Here is a 20,051-nt window from a genome sequence, read left to right on the forward strand (position 1 = left end):
ACCAGCCTGGTCTACAGAGCTAGTGCCAGGACAGGCTCCAAAACCACAGAGAAACCCTGTCTCGAAAAACCAAAAAAAAAAAAAAAAAAAAAGAACCGTATATTTATGAAGACAAGTTACATTCCAGTATAGTGCTTTAGCAATTACTGCTCTCAGCTGCAGAGCAGGGAAACTGGGAAGTTCAAATAGTGAAAGTATCCTGTTTATCATTCTATAATTTTAATAAACAGTTTTCTTTTTAATATTATATAAATTTTTCTTTATTTACTAGGTACCTGCAAAAGGTGATGATGAATTTTGCAACATTTGGCAGTCTCTACAAGGATCTGGAAAAATCCAACCTTTTCAGCCGACGGTACAAGAGAAGGTTGGCATTCTTTGCTTGATAGACAGTTTTAAGAGAAGAGTTTCTCTTTTCATTTGCAATGATATATTTCTCTCCAAATTTCATGACAATTTCCATCATGAATTTTCATATTTCCTTTTAGGCATACATAAATTTGGGACAGTAAGTGGGAATATAAGTTCTCATTGAAATCAGTTTTAGCATAATTTTTATCTGTTCACAAAATTGTAATAATTACATTTTGAATTTAACTAAGGCCTTAATGGCATTCATTACTTACATTTTCCCACTTGAATATACAATGTTATGCTGGTAGTAAAGAAACATTTACAGAGGTTATGAAGAGGTCTGAGACTGTAGGCAATGGTGCAGAGCTTCCCTGTCTCCCACGAGCTTAACCCAGGCACCTCCAAACAAGACAAAAGGCACAGTGTCTAGAGAGTAGAGACTTGGGTCAAGAAATAAAAGCAAGAAGAGAGGCATTGGGAAATTGGCTCAGTTGGCAAAGTGCTTGCTGTGAAATCATGAGGACCTGAGTTCAATCCTCAGCAGCCACAAGGAAAAGCCAGGTGTAGCACACCAATAACTGTGTTTAATCCCAGTGCTACAGAGCCAGATGTAGGAGGATCCCTGGCTTTGCTGGTCAACCAGGGCAGGTGAATCAGTGAACTCAGGCTCAACAAAAGACCCTGTCTCAAAAAATAAAGTGGTGGGCAAAACACCTAATGCACACATGAACCAGTGCAGATTCATGTGCACATGCACGCACGCACAGACACACACACACACACACACACACACACACACACACACACACATGAACATCTGCATATGTGAACATACGCAAAAGAATGAACTCCACCATTCATAGTGGTATGTGCCTATTATCCCATCACTCAAACTGAAGAGGCAATAAAATCAATTACATAGGGAATTTGAGGTTACCCCAGGCTACTCTTTTTTTTTTTTTTTTGTTTTTGTTTTTGTTTTTGTTTTTGTTTTTCGAGACAGGGTTTCTCTGTGGCTTTGGAGCCTGTTCTGGAACTAGCTCTGTAGACCAGGCTGGTCTCGAACTCACAGTGATCCGCCTGTCTCTGCCTCCAGAGTGCTGGGATTAAAGGCGTGTGCCACCCTCGCCCGGCTCCCAGGCTACTCTTAAAACCTTATCTCAAATTAAAAAAAAAAAATTCATTAGCCTGAGAATACTGCTTTTATCAGTGTGGTGGTTTGAATTAAGAATGGCTCCCATAGGCTCATGTATTTGAATGCTTAGTCACCAGCCAGCAGAACTTGTTGATAGGATTAGAAGGATAAAGAGATGTGTGTGGCCTTGTTGGAAGAAGTGTATCACTGGGGTTGAGCTTTGAGGTTTTCAAAAGCCCGCACCTGGCCCAGTGTTTCTCTATTTTTCTCTCTCCACCTGCGGATTGGGTTATAGATCTCAGATACTGCTCCTGCCATGATGATAATGGACTAATCCTCTGAAATTGTAAGCAAGGCCCCCAATTAAATACTCTTTTTAAAAGAGTTGCTTTGATCATGCTAAGGGGGAGCTGATGTCCTCTTCTGGCATTACACATGTGGCAAACATTTATATACATATATAGATAATCAAATGTAATAATACCTTTTTTAAAATAGAGAAAGGAAGAATTGGAAGTTATATATATAGGTGACTTGTACAGGCATTTTTAAGCTGCTGTTCCCTGTCTCTACCTCCCAAGTGTTGGGATTATAGGTGCCGGTATACTGTGCTCAAAGGATTTTGCTCTAAAAGTGTTAGCAAGCTGTACACAGTAGCATATCCTTGTAGTCCCAACTACTCTCTGCAGTTTAGAAGGCTAAGAGCTTGCTTTTCCAACATTCGACTAGAAAACAGTTCCACTGAAGTGAACAAGTTTTCTTTCCCCTTTTGCCTTATTACCTGACTGATGACTTTGACTCTTTCCTATCTAATCTATAATCTCTGGTCCTGACCTCTTAGTCAAGTATCGCATCCAGTATCACCAGTCTGTAGAGAAGGAGTCTGGATCCTGCACTGTCACATCAACCTCAGGATATCCCAAAATTAACCCTGCCTGAAGCCTCTCCTCTTACTCCTGTCTCTAACACCATTATTGCCCAGGTTGTCAGTCTAAAGAACTTGGAATGAAGAGCTTTTGTCCCTACAGATGTGACTGAGTCCCCGTCTGTCCCACTCTGTCCACACTGGCTTTCTGCTGCTGCTTTGGTATGCTGCCACCCCTAAAAGAAAGTTTTAGTTATTGTCTTCTTTCTGTTTCCTAAGTCCTTGAACTTCTCAGTTCCCACAGTTAGACTTCAGATTTTTCCCCAGGTCTCACCTAAACTCTAGTCTGTGTTCTCCCATATAATTCATCTTTCACTTAGAGTTCTTTGTATATAATAGTTCCTAATCTTTCTGAAAAATCCTTTCACCTATACTGGTCTCAAGGCATAATTGGGACAGGTATCTGCTGGGTTGGAAACCACTTTATGCCCTGTAGCAGTAGATTGTACTGAGTACTGAACCTCAAGTTCTAGAATCTGTTAAGCCATTGGCCAAAAGCAGGTTTCCTAATACAAGTTACAGTATGTACTTGTTTGGACTGTGGTGATCTCACTGCTGGTATCTGCCAGCCCTAAAGATGTGTCACTCTTAATTTTGAATGCATTGGACTCCCTGTTCAGTACCATTGGGTTCCGGCCTGAGTGCTCCCACTCATAAGGTCTTTTGTAATCAATTACTGATGTGGAATACAGGTAGGGAGTTATTAAATAACTGGCCAAAAATAATGTAATGTATCTCAAAGAGACAATGACAGACTAAACGTCTGGAGGTTGAGCACTGGCCTTGAGTTGTTCGGCTGCTTGCACGTACAAATCTGATTCTTCCTGGTGTTAAGTAGAGATTGATGGAGAAAAAAAATGTTCTATGTCGGCGGAGGTTTCTGTCCCTCCCAGTACCGTAATAAACACACAGACGCTATATATATATTATATACACTGCTTGGCCAATAGCTTAAACATATTTCTGGCTAAATCTTATATCTTAAATTAACCCACTTCTATTATTTTATATTTTACCATGAGGCTCGTGACCTACTGGCAAGGTTCCATCTGACGGCTCACGTCTTTCTCCTCTGGTGGCTACATGGCTTCTCTATGACTCTGCCTACTCTATATATCTCTTTCAGCCTGGCTTTACTTTGTTAAGCTATTGGCCAAAGCAGCCTCTTTATTAACCAATGGCAATAAAACATATTCACAGCATACATCATCTCCCACATCAGTCATAGAAATCGGCTTTTGAAAGTATGTCTGTGACTTCGTTGAAGTGCTCTTAAACATGTGGTAGGATAGTCCCCTACTACATGTATGGAAAGATCTTTGTGACACATGGCCAAGACACTAAGAAAAACTCAGGCTTCATAGACCATCAGGGACATACAGACTCTTGAGCCGGCCTTCCCCCTGTCTTGAGAGTCCACTGGCACTTTGCTCTGACAAACCTACCATTGTTGAGTCTCTTCTCTGTCTTTTTTTTTTTCTAAGACCAGAAAGCTTTGGGACCTCTAGTCCAGGAACCATACTAATTCATGTAAAATATGTTCAACTATTGGATAAAATAACATTTTCAGAAAAACTCTTTACTTTCCGTTTCCCACAAATGGTTTATATTTGGGACTGTGTGTTCTTTTTGTTCTTTCCACTCAGAATATACTTTCTTCCTTTACTGCTGAATCTTTCCAGATCTGATTCTAGGTCTGCTCTTTCCTTGAGATTCATGAGATATATTGTTTGATAATCTGTACGTAATTTCTGTTATCAGATACAACTTATTTCAGCTGAACACAGATATATTGTTTGATAATCTGTACGTAATTTCTGTTATCAGATACAACTTATTTCAGCTGAACACAGTCATGTTTGGTCTATCTCCTGTATATTCCAAGAACTGTAAGCTACCTAGAAGCTAAACTTGGTCAGGCATGGTGGGTGCACACCTTTAATCCCAGCACTTGAGAGGCAGAGGGAGGCAAATCTCTGAGTTCTAGGCAAATATCTTGGTCTACAGAACAAGTTCCAAGGCAGCCAGGGCTACACAGAGAAACTCTGTCTCAAAAAAACCAAGAAGGGGAAGAGGAAGAAGAAACTGAGCTTAAGAAAATTCTAGAGAACTCACCAAAAATTAAAAAAAGAAAAGAAAGCCCGGCAGTGGTGGCTCACACCTTTAATTCCAGCACTAGGGAGGCAGAGGCAGGCAGATCTCTGTGGGATAAAGGCCAGGCTGGTCTACAGAGCTAGTTCCAGGACAGCCAAGGCTATACAGAGTAATCCTATCTCAAAAAAAAAAAAAAGAAAGAAAGATTGATTGATTGATTGATTGATTGATTGATTCAGGCATTCCTTAGCAATATATAGCAGTGTGCCCAACACAAATACTTTTGTTGAATCAAACAGAAAACCCAAAGAGGATGCCGGAGTGACAGTTTCACAGTTAGGAGTAGTGGGGACTTCTAATTGCGAAGCGCTCAAGTTTGGTTCCCCGCGCCCATGTGAGGCAGCTCACGACCACCTGTACCTCCAGCACGTGCGCATGCACACAAATAGTAAGGGTTTTCACTGAATGACCCAGAACTAGCCACAGCATTTGCTTTCCATTTAGAATTTTATATCTTTTTTAAAGTACTTTAAACTTAAATTTTGGAGCGTGAGCTCAAATATCAGTAATTCTTCAATGCAGTTATCACTTTGGGCTTCAACCCAAATAAACCAAAATAAAAATATAACATTATTATGATGGTAGCATTATTATGCTGAGATAATAAAAGCAAAATACATTTAGCATATCTGGCAGTAATAGACACATAATTTATTCACGTCTATCTATTGGTATTTATTTCTAATTCCCTTTTTTAGACCCAAACCCCTCAGAAAGTACTACTGTTCCCAAAGCTCTCCCAGCCATCTTGTTTGATGGTGGACTCTCATGCCATACGTGTGAACTCACTGGGTTTTTCCCCCCAAACTCCATCCTTTATCAGTGTTTTGGGACAAGCTCAGTGCCTGCTAGGATATGATGTGCTTTGTATCCAAAATGAATTTGTATGTGCCCAGAATTGAAATATATAGAACTTACCAAGAAAAATGAAGAAAGGTAATTTTTATTAAAGCTCCCCAGCCTCTGCTTTTACTTCTTCTTGCAGATCTCAGCTTTAGCAAGTTGTTTCTTTTCGCCCTCGGGCTTTCTCTTCCTTTCAAAAACAAAGGATCTTAAGATTGGCTAGTTGGCTTAATGGGTAAAATGCTTGGACATGAAATTGGATCCCCAGTACTCAAGTAAAAGCCAAGTGTAATGTCATATGTCTGTAGCCAAACACTGGGTTGTAAAGACAGGCAGATCCTAGGGGTTTGCTGGCCAGCCAAGTCTAGCTGAAATGGTGAACTCCAGGTTTAGTGAGAGACCTCGTCAAAAAATTAGGTGGAGAAATGATTGAAGAAGGAATGCTGACATCAATGTGTAAGCACATACACGCAACAGTACACAAGTGCACACACACACACAAGAGAAAAATGATCTTGTAAAATACTTATGTGAAACTTAGTTATGTAGTTTTGCTATTGTGCCAATTATAAAGTGTCTTAATTACTATGGCTTTGTGATCAATCTTGCTGCAAAGATTTGTTTCATTTGGCAATATAAATATTAATTTTAAAATCAGCTATTGGGAAAGGAACATAGAAAAGAATATAAGTCAGTTAATATTCTCAACTTTCATAAAATACAAGAAAAATTATTAATCTTAAAGCTTTTTAATGGAAAATCTTTAACATTAGTGAATCAAGAGAATCATGTAGGTGAATCCACGTGTCTCCGTAGCCTGCTCCCATCGTCCCTTGTTCTTCTGTTACAGCAGCTCACTCCTTATCCCCACTTAACATTAAAAGTGGATTTGTTTGGAAGCAAATCAAGAGAAATATTTAGAGAAGTTTCTAGAGGCCTAGAGAGATGACCTAGAGGTTTAGAACACTCATTGCTCTCGCAAAGGACCTTGGTTTGGTTGCCATTGTCCACATGGTGGCTCACAACCATCTGTTCCTCCAGTTCCAGAGGATCTAATGCCCTCTTCTGACCTCCTTAAGCACCAGGCACACACACGGTGCACAGACATAACTTGAAGCAAAGTTTGAATTATTTCTGTTGAAAAGAGAACTTTGGGAATTTATCTTTCTAACTAACACATAGAGGAATGCTGGTATAGGAGCCATTAGATTAATGAATCTTAATTCCAGGGTAGTTTGGGGGTAGTTTTAAAAATTCTATATAGTTTTCTTTGTGTTTTTCTAATAAGCTGTGTAATTTTTATTGAATTAAATTTAAAATGTTTTGAAGTTATAATATTAAAGTTTTGTTTAATTGATTTCTGAGAATTTTAACTTTCAGGGTGCTGTTCTACCTCAAGAAATAAGTCAAGTAGCCCAACCACATAAAACTGGCTTTAATGACAACAGTGTTAAATACCAGCAAAAAACAAAGCATGACCCTCACCGAAAACGTAAGTTTAAGGTAGAAAAGTGTTGATCTGCCTTTTTTCAGTTGTTTTTGTTGTTTGTTTTTTGAAGAGCTTTGTTGAAATGTAACTCATACGTTAAAATAAATTCATCAGGCAAGTGAGGTGGCTCCGCAGGTAAAGAGGCTTTCTGCTCAAGCCTGGCAACTTGAATTCAATCCCAAAACACCCATGGTGGAAGGAGAGAAACAGCTCTCAGAGTTACCCTCTGATCTGCCTGCATGTATACCTACACACCAGAAGAGGGCAGTAGATCTTATATATGGTTGTGAGCTGCCATGTGGTTGCTGGAAACTAAAGTCAAGACCTCTGGAAGAGCCATCTCTCCAGTTCCCCAAGAATAGATTTTTTTTTTAATATTTATTTATTATGTATACAATATTCTGTCTGTGTATATGCCTGCAGGCCAGAAGAGGGCACCAGACTCCATAACAGATGGTTGTGAGCCACTATGTGGTTGCTGAGAATTGAACTCAGGACCTTTGGAAGAGCAGGCAATGCTCTTAACCTCTGAGCCATCTCTCTGCCCCTCACCCCAGGATAAAATTTTTAAGAGCTTTCTTACTTGTCTCTTACACTTCTTTTATCTAACCAAGAATGTATTGCTCATAATTTAATCTTACTAAATTACAATTCTGACCAGATTACTATTGCTCAAAACCTTTCTGTGATTGCTTGCCCATTGCTTACAACTTAACTCCATGTGTTTCAGTATCTCCCAGCTTATGACTCACCTGCCTCTTTAGTTTCGTTAGACTTGACATTATTCCTTATCCTCCTGCAGAACGGACACATTAGGTACAGCCCTTTCTGCTTTCATGTTTTTTCTTGAACCTTTTTCCTATAATTCTAAACCTCCTCTTTTGCACTTGGAGACCCTACCACCCTTCCAAGCCTGATTCAGATGCCATTCTCCTTTCCCATCTGATCATCTGCAATTATCTTTCTCCATCTCGCCTGGGTTATAAATTTCTTCAGTTCATGCTTCTTCTCATTTGTTGCTGTGGTCAGAGCCTGCCATGGACCAGCACCTAGGTTTGAGCTCCAGCATTGACAGCATGGGGGTGGGGGGCACAGACACAGGAGAAAACGAAACACCTTGAAGTACTTTAAACACTGTTTTGCAGTGGTAAATACATGATGATTTAACTGGTATTTAGTAAGCTCTTTTGTTTCTCAAAATTTCTGTTTTCTTGTCTCCAGTTAAGGAAGAATATAAGAGTCCTAAAGCTGAGTGCCAGACACAAAAATTGTCTAATAAGCAGGTAATTTTTAAAAAATGTTTAGTATCTGGATGTTCTTGTACAATTAGTTATTGTATAGCATCTAAGTGATTTTTGAAGCCTCTTAAATAATCCGTAAGGAATGCGCTGAAAGCCATAGTCACAGTCACATGATGGATGTCACATAGCTGGAGTCTAGGGTTCAGAATAGACATCTGTCATCCTCATTTCACCACTTAAGAGTTGGGTAGTCGTAAGCAATTCTTAACAACCTCGAGAGGCTGGAGAGATGGCTCAACAGTTGAGCACTAGGTGTTCTTCCAGAGGACCTAGGTTCAATTCCCAGCACCCATATGGCAGCTCACAATTATATATAACTCCTGTCCCAGGGTATCTGAAACCCTCATACAGACATACCTGTAGGCAACACTGATGTACTTAAAATAATTAAATTATTAAAAAAAAAAACACCTAGATTTCTTCATCTTTAAGATGGAAGTAAATTATTGGTCACTTAAAACTTTTCTCATGTATTAATAAAATACTCAGGAGTGTCTGTGTGTATGTACACTGGTGGCATCATTTAAAAGGTCAAATTGATCAGGCAGAGGTGGCGCACACCTTTAATCCCAGCACTTGAGAGGCAGAGGCAGGTGGATCTCTGTGAATTCGAGGCCAGCCTGGTCTACAGATTTAGTGCCAGGACAGGCTCCAAAGCTACAGAGAGAAACCCTATCTTGAAAAACAAAAACAAACAAAACAAAACAAAAAGTCAAATTGCACGGAGTTAGAATGAGGGAGCTGAGATCATACATTATATTTTATTTTACAAAGTCTCTACTGTTCAATAAAGAACATGTAGACATCTTCAGAACCAAAGAATTTGGGAATTGTGTATCCTTTTAGGCATATATATCATACTTAACTACACATTTTTGAGTGGATCTCTTGGCTTGGGAACAAAGGTCAGTGGGAGCTGTAGACAAGGTCTCTTGTAGCACAAGTTGGCCTCTTAGTAGGTAGCTAAGGCTAGCCTTGAACTCATGATCCTTCTACCTCTACCTTCAAAAGAATACTGAGATTAGGGGTGTATGTCACTACTTTCAGCAAAATAATGTTTTTAATAGTAGAGTAAAATACACAAGTTTGAGAGAAACAATAGTACTAAAATACAGTTAGGATCTGGTAAGGTCTGTGTCCTCTAAGGGCTTCTTCTTGGCCTCTAGGTAGAGGCTCCTGTCTTAAATTCTGACATGTTAGAAAGAATGCAGTTTTCTTTCTTTCTCCTTTTACGGTTGCTAATCCTGTTGTGAAAATGCCACTTCATGGAGCTGATTACCTCCTGATTGAGGTGGGGGGGGACACAAACACAGAGTCCTTATCAGTGGTTGATGTTCATATTCAAAATTGAAAGAAATCTAAATCTTATTCACAGGTTAATGAGAATAAAGATAATCCCCTCCCCATTCTTTCTAATGGCAGTAAGAGAAAGCAGTACTTGGAGCCGGAGATTTGGCTCACTAGTTAGGAGCACTGCTTGCTCTTCCTTCCACAGGACCTGGGTTCAATTCCCAGCACCTACATGGCAGCTCACTTAAATGGTGCTGCACTGACATACATGCAGGTAAAAACACTCACACATAAAAATGAATAAATCTTTAGAGAGAGAGAATGCAATACATAAATACTTTGCTCAATTTATTCAGAATACTGTTAAAATAGTAACTATAAGTTTACTTGCACAAAAACTTACTCTTTCTTACAGACTTCTGGAGCCTCTGCCAAATGTAATATTAAACTATTGAGGAGAAATGAAAGTCCAGGAGCCTCAGAAGCCCAAAAGGTTGTGACTGGTTACCCAACTGCTATCGATAAGGTAAGTAAATAAATAAATAAATCTTTTATTCGCTGTTTTTTTTCCAACTTTTACATCTAGGAGAATTACTGCATGAAAGTTGGAATTTTAGAGTAAAATCTAGCTTTTTACTACTTCTTTCTTCCTTTATCTTTATGCATAAATATTTATTCTTTTAGCCTCCCTCAGGAATTGAGAACTTTTTAGCATCTTTGAATATCTCTAAAGAGAGTGAAGTGCAGTCAACTCATCACGGGGAGCCTCCAGATGAGGAGCATCTGTCTCCACAGTCGTTCGCGATGGTTCGTATGCTCAGCAGCTCTAGAGCTGCGGTCTCTCTTCCCTGGCCATGTATGCGTGCCCCGTGCCCCTGTTCAAACCCTGTGTCTCACATTGGATCATATCTGTATCACTGTCTGTTTTGGTTTGGTTTTGGTTTTTCGAGACAAGGTTTCTCTGTATAACAGCTCTAACTGTCCTGGAACTCTGCAGACCAGGCCAGCTTTGAACTCACACAGATCTGCCTGTGTCTTCCTCCTGAGTGCTGGGATTAACCCCTGATTCTTGTATCACTTTCATCATCAGCTGAGGAAAACCTTCATGAGAAAACAACCATGTGAGAGACAGCCATCCCTTAGTGCTGCTGCTTTTGGAGGGGTTTGTTGGTTTTTTTTCCACTAAACCGTAGATCCCTGCTTTTTAAACATTGCTGTTGACTAGGCTATAAATTAAATAGGATAAAAATTATCTCTGTTGAAATATGAATATGAAATATGAACGTTTTTCAGGCCTTGACCATCTATCTATTTGTCTTAGATGGATTTAGTTAGCATCTTAGTTTTTAACAGCAGCAACTCTTAAAAAGAAAGAGCAAAGGCTGGGGAGATAGCTCAGTAGTAGAGCTCCTGTCCAGCATGCATAAGGACACCTCAAAAGAAAAAAATAACTTCAGAAAATCAAGAAGAAAGATGTATACGTTACATAAGCCTAACATTTGCTTTCTTCTCACCCCCACATCTACCTATGAATCATTTTCTAAAAAGAAAGGAACACGGATGCTTAAAGAAATTCTAAAAATTGATAGCCCTGATACAACAGACAGTAAGAATGATGGAAAACAATTTGATAATGAAGTCACTGCTTCTCCCAATAGAAGAGATGAGCACGGACTCTTACCACATCCTGAACCAAGTAAGAAGCTGGGTGAGTTAACTGAGCACAGTTACTAATAGTGACTATCATTTCCAGAAGTTTGCTTCGTTTGGTGTCTTCCAAAAAAGTTTATTAGGTCTGTCTGCCTGTCCGTTTAGTGTGTGTTTACCTGTACAGCACACATGTGGCGATCAGAGAACAACTTGAAGGAGTCCGTTCTCTGCTTCCGTTGTGTGTGTCTCAGAGATTGAACTCGGCTCATCAGGCTTGACAGCGAGCACTTTCCCCATTAAACCATCTGACCAGCCTCATTTGTTCCTTTCAAAACTAGGGGGTTGGAGAAGTGGCTCAACAGTTAATACTTGCCACATATTTGAAAAGAGCCGAGTTCACTTGTATAGCACACATATAACAAGCCAGGAAGCCCATAAACACCTATTATTCCACCTACTAGGAAAGTAAGAGGATTGCTAGGTCTTGCTGGCTTCCAGCCTATCCAAGCTCCAGGTTCAAGGAGAGACCCTGCGTCCCAGGAATAGAGAGAGTGATGGCAGAGGATAACCTACACGCATTCTGGCCTTCCCATGAGCCTGCTTTCATGTTCATAAACCCACACAAATTTAAAATAACAGCAAATCTTTTAAAAAATTAAGTAAAATAGGCCAGGCCATGGTGGCATACACCTTCAATGCCAGCACTTGGGAGGCAGAGGCAGGCAAATCTCAAGTTCAAGGCTAGCCTGGTCTACAAAAGCTAGTTCCAGAACAGGTTCCAAAGCTACAGAGAAAGCCTGTCTCAAAAGACAAAAGAAAAAAGTGGGGGAGGGGGGTAAAGTAAACAGTTGTTCTTTGAAGCCTGGCTCTGAGCTTAGAAGGCTAATGCAGAATTTCCGTGAGTCCAAAGCCAGGCTACACTGCATAAAGAGTTCTGGATCAGCCCGGGCTAAATCACAAAACTCTATCTGCAATAAAAATAAATAAATAATTTTGTTTTGCTTTATTTTTTCTTTTTTGGTGTTTTTTTTCTTGTTTTTCCTTTTTTTGTTGTTTGTTTGTTTTCTTCGAGACAGGGTTTCTTTGTGTTACTTTGGAACCTGTCCTTGAATGCACAGAGATCCACCTGCCTCAGCCTCCCAAGTACTGGGATTAAAGACAAGCGTCACTACTACCAGGCTTTGTTTTTGTCTTTTCTTAAGATGGAGTCTCATTGTGGAGATATGTAATTCAAACTGACCAAGAACTCCCTCCACCCACCCAAGACAGGGTTTTTCTGTGTAACAACCCTGGCCATCCTGGAACTCACTCTGTAGACAGGATGGCATTGAACTCTCAGAGATTCGCCTACCTCTGCCTCCTGAGTGCTGGGATTAAAGGCGTGCACCACCACCACCCAGACTGACCAAGAACTCTTAAATTTCCTGACATTCCTGGAATGCTGGAATTACAGGCATACACCAACCATGCTTTGCTTGGTTTTATTTTGGGCTTTACTTTTTTTTTTTTTTTTTAATAAAGATTGGACCTCTCTATGTAGTTCTGGTCTAGCTAGCCTAGAATTCACAGAGATCTACCTGCCACTGCCCCTCCCCCAAGAGCTAGTATTAAAGATCTATGCCACCATGCCCGGCTGAGAATAATTTTTTAAAGCAGATTTGTTAATGTACACCTTTAATCCCAGCACTTGAGAGGCTGAAACAGGAAAATTGCTTCAAGTTCAAGGTTAGCCCAAGCTACGTAATTGAACTCTGTCCAAAAACAACAATTTTTTGTGTCATTTATGCAGCAATATAAATATATAATCAAAAGATCTGTCAGCCCTACATTTCTTGTGGCAACTTAAACTATTACAAATAAATACACAAGCCTTGAAAGACTGCCACATCCTTTTTACCCTCATAATTTAAAGGTGATTGCGTTTGTATTAAATACATTTTTAACTTTTCTGGATATCTTTCCAGTTTATAAAATGAGCAGTCATTACAGATAACTTGTGATCGTAATAGGTAAAGCAGTAGCACATCAGACCCATCATAGATGCTGTCAGTTGACATCATCACATTATAATAACTTACCCAGTGTAGAAACTGAAAAAGCTATCAAATCAACTAAAAATTATTGACAAGGGTACACATTAGAAGTATACTTTAAATCTCTGAAACATGTAGTGTAGCACTTGGCTCAGTGATGAATTTCATTATATATCTGTCATTGTTCCTGTGCCTTAGGGGCTTTACATTTTAATATTGTGCACTTACGCAGTGATCTGCCAAAACTGACCAGGAAGAATGACTCAGACAAAACTGCATTTGAACAGAAGTTTCTCAAAGTATCAAAAAAAATTTTAAATAATTTGATCTAAATTTATTAAGGATCAAAATCTGGACCAAAGGCAGTGTAGCTCTTAATATACAACAGTAAATACTGGGTAACTAATAATTTCAAAAGCTATTAAAAGCTGGGTATAGTAGCATACCTTTAATCCCAGCACTTAGAGGCAGAGGGAGGTAGATCTATATAAGTTCAGTGCCTGTATAGTCTATATAGACAGTTACAGGACAGTCAGAGGTACACAGAGAAACCCTATCTTTAAGATCTATTTTTATTATGCATATATATGTGGAAAGTATATATACATACATATGTAGTTATATTTATAGCTTTTTAATGGATTTTTTAGAAAATATCTTACATTTATTTCTTGTGGGCATGGGATTATACACATGCCATGATGTCATTTGGAAGTTAGCGGACAACTCATGGCAATAAGTTTCCTTCTTTCACCGTGTGATTTTTGGGAATCAAATTCAGGTCTTCTGGCTTGGCAACAGGTGACTCTAACCACTGAGAAATCTCACTGGCCCTAAAAAGCTATTAGAAATTAATTACATATTTATCATAGTGACAGATTTATTTCTGAAGTAAATCAAAATAATTTTTTAAAAAAATGGACACATTTCCAAAACAAGTAAGTTTCACTTAATTTCAGTAGTTTGAAAACTAAAATTATGTTTCAGTTTTCTGTGTCATACAGCTAACTGGTTCTGTGACTTTGGGCAAGATCGCTCAACACCCTGCCCTTTCTGTTTTATAAAATACTCACTATAAGAGATTGAACTTGGGGCGTCAAGCAGGCTAGACTGTTCAACCACCAAGCTACACCCCACAACCTTTTTTTATTTTGTTTTTTGAGATCTCATTAAATAGTCCAGGCTGACCTTGAACTGGTGATCCTCCAGATTCTAAATACCTAGACTTAAGGATCTGCCCCACCTGGGTCAGTGTTTACTCTCCCTATGAGAGTGCAGCTCGGCTGGCAGAGTGCCTGGTTGGTAAGTAACCAGTGTGCATAAACAGGTTGTCTGGATGCACATACGTGCTTTCTGCCCTTGAGAAGTAGAGGCAAGAGGATAGCGAGTTCAAGACCAGCCTGGACTGTATAAACAGGTCTGAGGCTAATCTAACTTTCATGATACCCAGTCAACAGCAGCGAGTAGGAGATAGATATGGTGGCACACCCCTTTAATCCCAGCAGTCTGGAAACAGAGGCAGATAGAGCTCTTTGAGTTTAAGGGCAGCATGGACTACATAATAAATTCTAGACCATACACAGTGAGACCTTGTCTCAAAAAAAGAGGCTGGGTTAATTCTTCACTGACTTATGTTTATATTCAGGTGTCCTCTGTTATTCTATTTTAAAATTTTCATCTTGTTAATTATCATTAACAACTATAACCATCTAAATTTGCTTCTTTAACCTTTTGTATTGGTTTTGGAGACAGAATCTCATTTTGTATCCCAGACTGGTGACAATCCATCTGCCTCAGGATTTCAAGTACAAGTCACCATGCACAGCCTGTCATTTTTTAATTATTTAGCAGTTTTCTGTTTGATTTACTATAAATCTGCTATAGCTGGTGTCTTGGTCACTGTTCTGTGGCTGTGAAGAGACCCCATGACCAAGGCAACCCTTATAAAATCATTTAATTGTAGGCTTGCTTAACAGTTTCAGAAGTGAGTGCATTATCATCACGATCGCATGCATTTCTCTAGAGCACTGGCTGACAGAGGAACTGAGCCTGGCATGGGCCTTTGAAACCTCATAGCCCATCCCCAGTGATATTTGTCTTCCAACAAGGCCACACCTCCTAATCCTTCTAATCCTTTCAAAGAGTTTACCTCTCTGGTAGCTAAGCATTCAAATATAGGATTGAATTGGAGCTATTCTTGTTCAAACCACCACAACTGGGTAGTCCAAGATCATTTTAACTAACATGAATACTCCCTTTTGCCTTGTTAGCGTGTTTTATGAACAAGCCTCATGGTACTAATGAATACCAAAATGTTCCATCTGTGGATAATGTGTGCTGGCCTGGCCACATCCCTCCTGTGTCCACACCAGTAACCGAACTTGCTCGAATTTGTTCCCTTGTTGGAATGCCACAACCAGATTTCTCCTTCCTGAGAACAACACAGGTATAGTATACTGCTATTTGATGTCTACATGGATATAAATCTTTAACTGAGCAGCATAATTGGGTGAAAAGTTTTTAGCTAGAAAAAAATACAAGCCGGGCGCGATGGCGCACGCCTGTAATCCTAGCACTCGGGAGGCAGAGGCAGGCGGATCTCTGTGAGTTCGAGGCCAGCCTGGTCTACAAAGGGAGTTCCAGGACAGGCTCCAAAGCTACAGAGAAACCCTGTCTCGAAAAACCAAAAAAAAAAAAAAAAAAAAAAAAAAAAAAAAAAAAAAAAAAGAAAAGAAAAGAAAAGAAAAAAATACAGTGGTATGGAGGTTGTTTTGTTTGAGTGTGAGGGGTTTTTTTGTTTGTTGTTTGTGGAATTGATTTTCAGCAGCACTAGGAATTGAACTAAGGGCCTCATATACTCTACCAACAGAATATATAAGATCAGTCCTAAAGCTCAAGGACAGTAATAGGTTATCTGCTGACACTGGAAGCCAGATCAAGTTAAACTGAAAAAGTGTTACAACAGGTACGTTGAGCAAATAGCTTCCAGGCAGGTTCTCCAGCCCCAGAGATCAATCAAGGCCAGAGAAGTTACGCACCCAAACTAAAGCAGGGAGATTTTATAAATTGTAAGCAATGGGTGATGATTTGTCTGCCTCGGCTGGGTTTGTGCCCAAGTATCATCAAAAGCTGAGCTCTTAGGTGGGCACTTTGGCAGCTGGCAGCTTCAGGGGAAGAAGCTGCAACAGCTACCAAGAATGCAGGACTGGGCTTTTTGGTGCCTTTCCTTCATTCAAAGTGCCTGTGTGAGTTGGAAATAGTGGAGGGATTAGACAGAGACAGGAATGGGGCTTTCCAGGCCTTGTAGGGGCCTTGAACTTATAGAGATCCTCTGGCCTCTGCCTCCTTAGTGCTGGGATTAAAAGGTGTGCCACCACTGCCTGGCTGTTTTTTTGTTTGTTTGTTTTTAATGTAAAACATTGTTAGCAAAAGGATTAGTTTGCCAATTCTTAGAATGGAAATAAAAAGGCTAGCCTTTGTTTTCATTGAAATGCTTGGTGCTCAGTCTGTTTAGACACCTTGTTCTTTTGTTCTGTTTTAAACTTCTTTCCTGTGTAATCATATTGATCTCTAATTCCTAAATGCAAACAATCCTATTTTCCCCCATCAGACTTCCAAAGAGCTAGGACTTCAGGCCCTGCTTAGAGAACATTCTACTTTGTGAATATTAAAAAATAAGACATTAATCTGCAACATTCAGGAGGCAGAGGCAGGCAGATCTCTAAGTTTAAGGCCAGCCTGGTCTATATAGAGAACTCCAGGTCTGCCAGAACTACATAGACCCTGAATTTTTATTATTTTTTTAAGAAAATAAAGATAAGACAAAATTCTAAAACAATTTCCTCGGAACCTAAAACTTAAGTAAGATTATTCTTCTTTGATTACACAAAGCTTTAGGAGAGGAAGTGGGTTCCTAGACAGATATTCTTATGGACGTCTATATTCTCTTGTTGAAGTGGGTTCCTAGACAGATATTCTTATGGACGTCTATATTCTCTTGTTGAAGTGGGTTCCTAGACAGATAATCTTATGGACGTCTATATTCTCTTGTTGAAGTGGGTTCCTAGACAGATAATCTTATGGACGTCTATATTCTCTTGTTTTAGACAATGACAGTTTGTCAGGTGAAACTTTCCAATGGTTTACTGGTACATGGGCCACAGTGCCACTCTGAAAGTGAAGCCAAGGAGAGAGCTGCACTTTTTGCTTTACAACAACTGGTAAGAGTCATTCATGAATTCCCTAAGTTTTTAAGATTAAGAGTGTCTGTGTGTGCACAGTGAGACCAGAGGAATTGGGGAGTCAGACCCCCTGGATCTGGAGTTACAGGTGGCTATGAGCTGCCCCATGTCCATGCTGGGAATAATACGTCATCCTCAGGGAGAGCAGCAAGTGCTCTTAACCACTAAGCTGTCTCCCACCTGTTAGTTTTGAAATTTTTTTTTCCTTTTTTTAATTGATTCTTTGTGGGTTTCACACCATGCATCCTGATCCCATTCATCTCCCCACCCCTTCGTATCCACCCCCTGCCCTTGCTAGCTCCTCCTCAAAATACAATAAATTTTTTTAAAAACTAAGAGGAAAAAAACATGTAAAAAGTCTCGGTGTAGAAGCTTTGCTGTGACACTGAGTCACACAATACACCCTTTAGTCCATTCATCTCTACTTGTAAGTATTGCAATGAGTCATTGGTCTGGCTTGAGGCACCTGGCTTCTGCTACACCCTTGATACTGGGCCCTCACTGGGACTCATCTTGGATACCCTGTTGCTACCTTATATCATGGAGAACCTGTAGCTTTGGATCCACGGGTTTGGCCCCTGCACATGCTCCAGCAGTTCATAGATGAGGTGGATTGGGATGGGCCAACTCACAGCCCTGGGTGTTGGTCTGCCTGCCAGCTTTGACCACCAGGGCAAGCTCTCCAGCTCTGCCCCTTCTAGCTCACTCAGTGCAGCAAGGACCCGCTGGTTCTCCTGCTCTCTCGCCCTCTCACACCTCCAGGGCCAGCTCTACTGTTTTGCCCAGGCGAGGTACAGGGCCCACTCTCCCGCCTTTCACAGATGGCAAGGGATGGGGGCATTTTTCCCTCTCCCATGCCATTGTATGACAGACGAGCAGGGGTGGGCTTAGCTCTCTACTCTCATGCCCTCAGAGCCGGCTTGCTTGTACTCCCTTATCTCTACAGTGTTGCTCAGGTGAGGTGCAGGGCCTGTTCTTCCACTCTCTCAGGACCTCTGGACCAGCTCTCCCACCTGCCAAAGCCATCTGTTAGATTTTTTATTAGTCTCTACAGAAATGGTTTGTTGTTTTGCCTTACAGTTTTTCAATACTTCCACAGGGCTCCTTTGGTGTGAATTATCCTTTGCCTCCACCAATATTCCCCAATTATCCTCCAGCTGTACCATCTGGAACCATTCCTCCCATTTTTCCCCAACCTGCTGGTAAGATATTTTGTTTTTCTAAGTCTTATCCTTGAGTTACTATTTTCTCTAAATTCCTTTAAAAACCATATTTTTATTGAGAGTTTTTTGAGGGTTTTGTTTTGTGTTTCTAATTACATTTAGTGTACACATACATCAGGATGTACTATTTTTTTATGTGGGTTTGATTTCTTTTTAAGACAATGTTTCATGTATCCTAGACCAGCTTTGAATTTCTAATTTCTCCTTCTCTGCCTCCTGAGTGCTGGAATTACAGTATACCCACCACCCTGAATTGAAGAACCATCACTAAAAATCAAAAAAGTTTATAACTTGCAGTTACCTTTTCTTCCTGCCCTATTAGATTAAATAATAAGGAATTTTAAAGACAGAGCCTTTGGGGATAAATAGAAGAAATATCAGCAGAATAGAAATTTGAAAACAGTTTGCAGTGAATAAAGCATGGACAAAATCAGCTTAGCAGAGCAGGGTTAAGTGCAAACCACAGGCCCTGCAGTAGGGGTTACCAGACTCCGCATCTTCGCAGACCGCATTTGCTTAGCGCATGCAAAGCCCAAGGCTCAATCTCCAGCTCTGTGGAGCCAGCGAAATAAAACCAGGATTGTATGAAAGAAGAATAATTGAAAAGAAAAATGATTTGTAGTTGTATCTGTTACTCCCTGTCACTGCACAGAGCAGCTTACAGAAGGAAGGGTTTATCTGGTTTACTGTTTCAAAGGAGGAGCCCTAATGGGAGGGAAGGCAGGGTGACAGGTGGCTGCAGCCAGAAGCTGAAAGATCCCATAGAGAAAACAAGCTGGGCATGGAGCAAGGCCGTAAACTCAGAGCCTGCCCCCAGTGACACACCTCAGACTTCACATCCTCAAGCTTCCATAACTCCCCAATATCCAAGCCTATGGTGTGCACTTCTCGTTCTAAACCAGCACATCCTGCTCTGCCTGTACAGGCTCATGGCCATCTCAGAATGCTGCATGCATTTAGTCCAAACCTAACAGTCTCAGTAGTCTCTGTCAGTCTCAGCATGGTTCAGAAGTCCAAAGCCCAAGTCTCTTTTGAGACCCAAGGTAGTCTCTTAATGTGTAGATTCAAAAGGCAAATTACTTCTAATGGGGAGTCAACAAAGTCTAGGGCATTGCTTTGAGGCAGGACCAATACCCTACCCACTATATCTAGGCTGAGCAAGGTATCCCTCCAGAGAGAGTGGGTTCCAAAATGCCAGAACAAGCAGTAAATCCTGGTCTCACTGCCAGGGGCTCCACAGTCTGTCCCAGCCATACAACTGTCACCCACTGTTGTAATAGGAGCGGCGGAGCTGCATCTCCAGCACCCCGGCCGCCTCCGGCTAGCTTTACCCGAAATAATTACACGGACACTGTATTCTTTTAATCACTGCTTGGCTCTTTAGCTCTAGCCCTTTTCTCGGCTAACTCTCGC

General features: G+C 40.5%; 1 protein-coding gene across 1 annotated transcript in view; it reads left to right on the forward strand.

The window, feature by feature from the left end:
* Positions 1-20,051, forward strand: part of Xrn1 (5'-3' exoribonuclease 1) — a 106,640-nt gene that overhangs the window by 73,343 nt on the left and 13,246 nt on the right. The window contains exons 31-39 of the mRNA XM_026789012.1: positions 272-367; positions 6,792-6,903; positions 8,122-8,183; positions 9,907-10,017; positions 10,176-10,298; positions 11,040-11,199; positions 15,445-15,620; positions 17,281-17,394; positions 18,515-18,617. Of these exons, the coding sequence (XP_026644813.1) occupies positions 272-367; positions 6,792-6,903; positions 8,122-8,183; positions 9,907-10,017; positions 10,176-10,298; positions 11,040-11,199; positions 15,445-15,620; positions 17,281-17,394; positions 18,515-18,617 (1,057 nt within the window). The remainder of the gene's footprint in view (positions 1-271; positions 368-6,791; positions 6,904-8,121; positions 8,184-9,906; positions 10,018-10,175; positions 10,299-11,039; positions 11,200-15,444; positions 15,621-17,280; positions 17,395-18,514; positions 18,618-20,051) is intronic.

Source organism: Microtus ochrogaster, unplaced genomic scaffold, assembly GCF_000317375.1.
Source record: "Microtus ochrogaster isolate Prairie Vole_2 unplaced genomic scaffold, MicOch1.0 UNK12, whole genome shotgun sequence".
NCBI classification, from domain to species: domain Eukaryota; kingdom Metazoa; phylum Chordata; class Mammalia; order Rodentia; family Cricetidae; genus Microtus; species Microtus ochrogaster.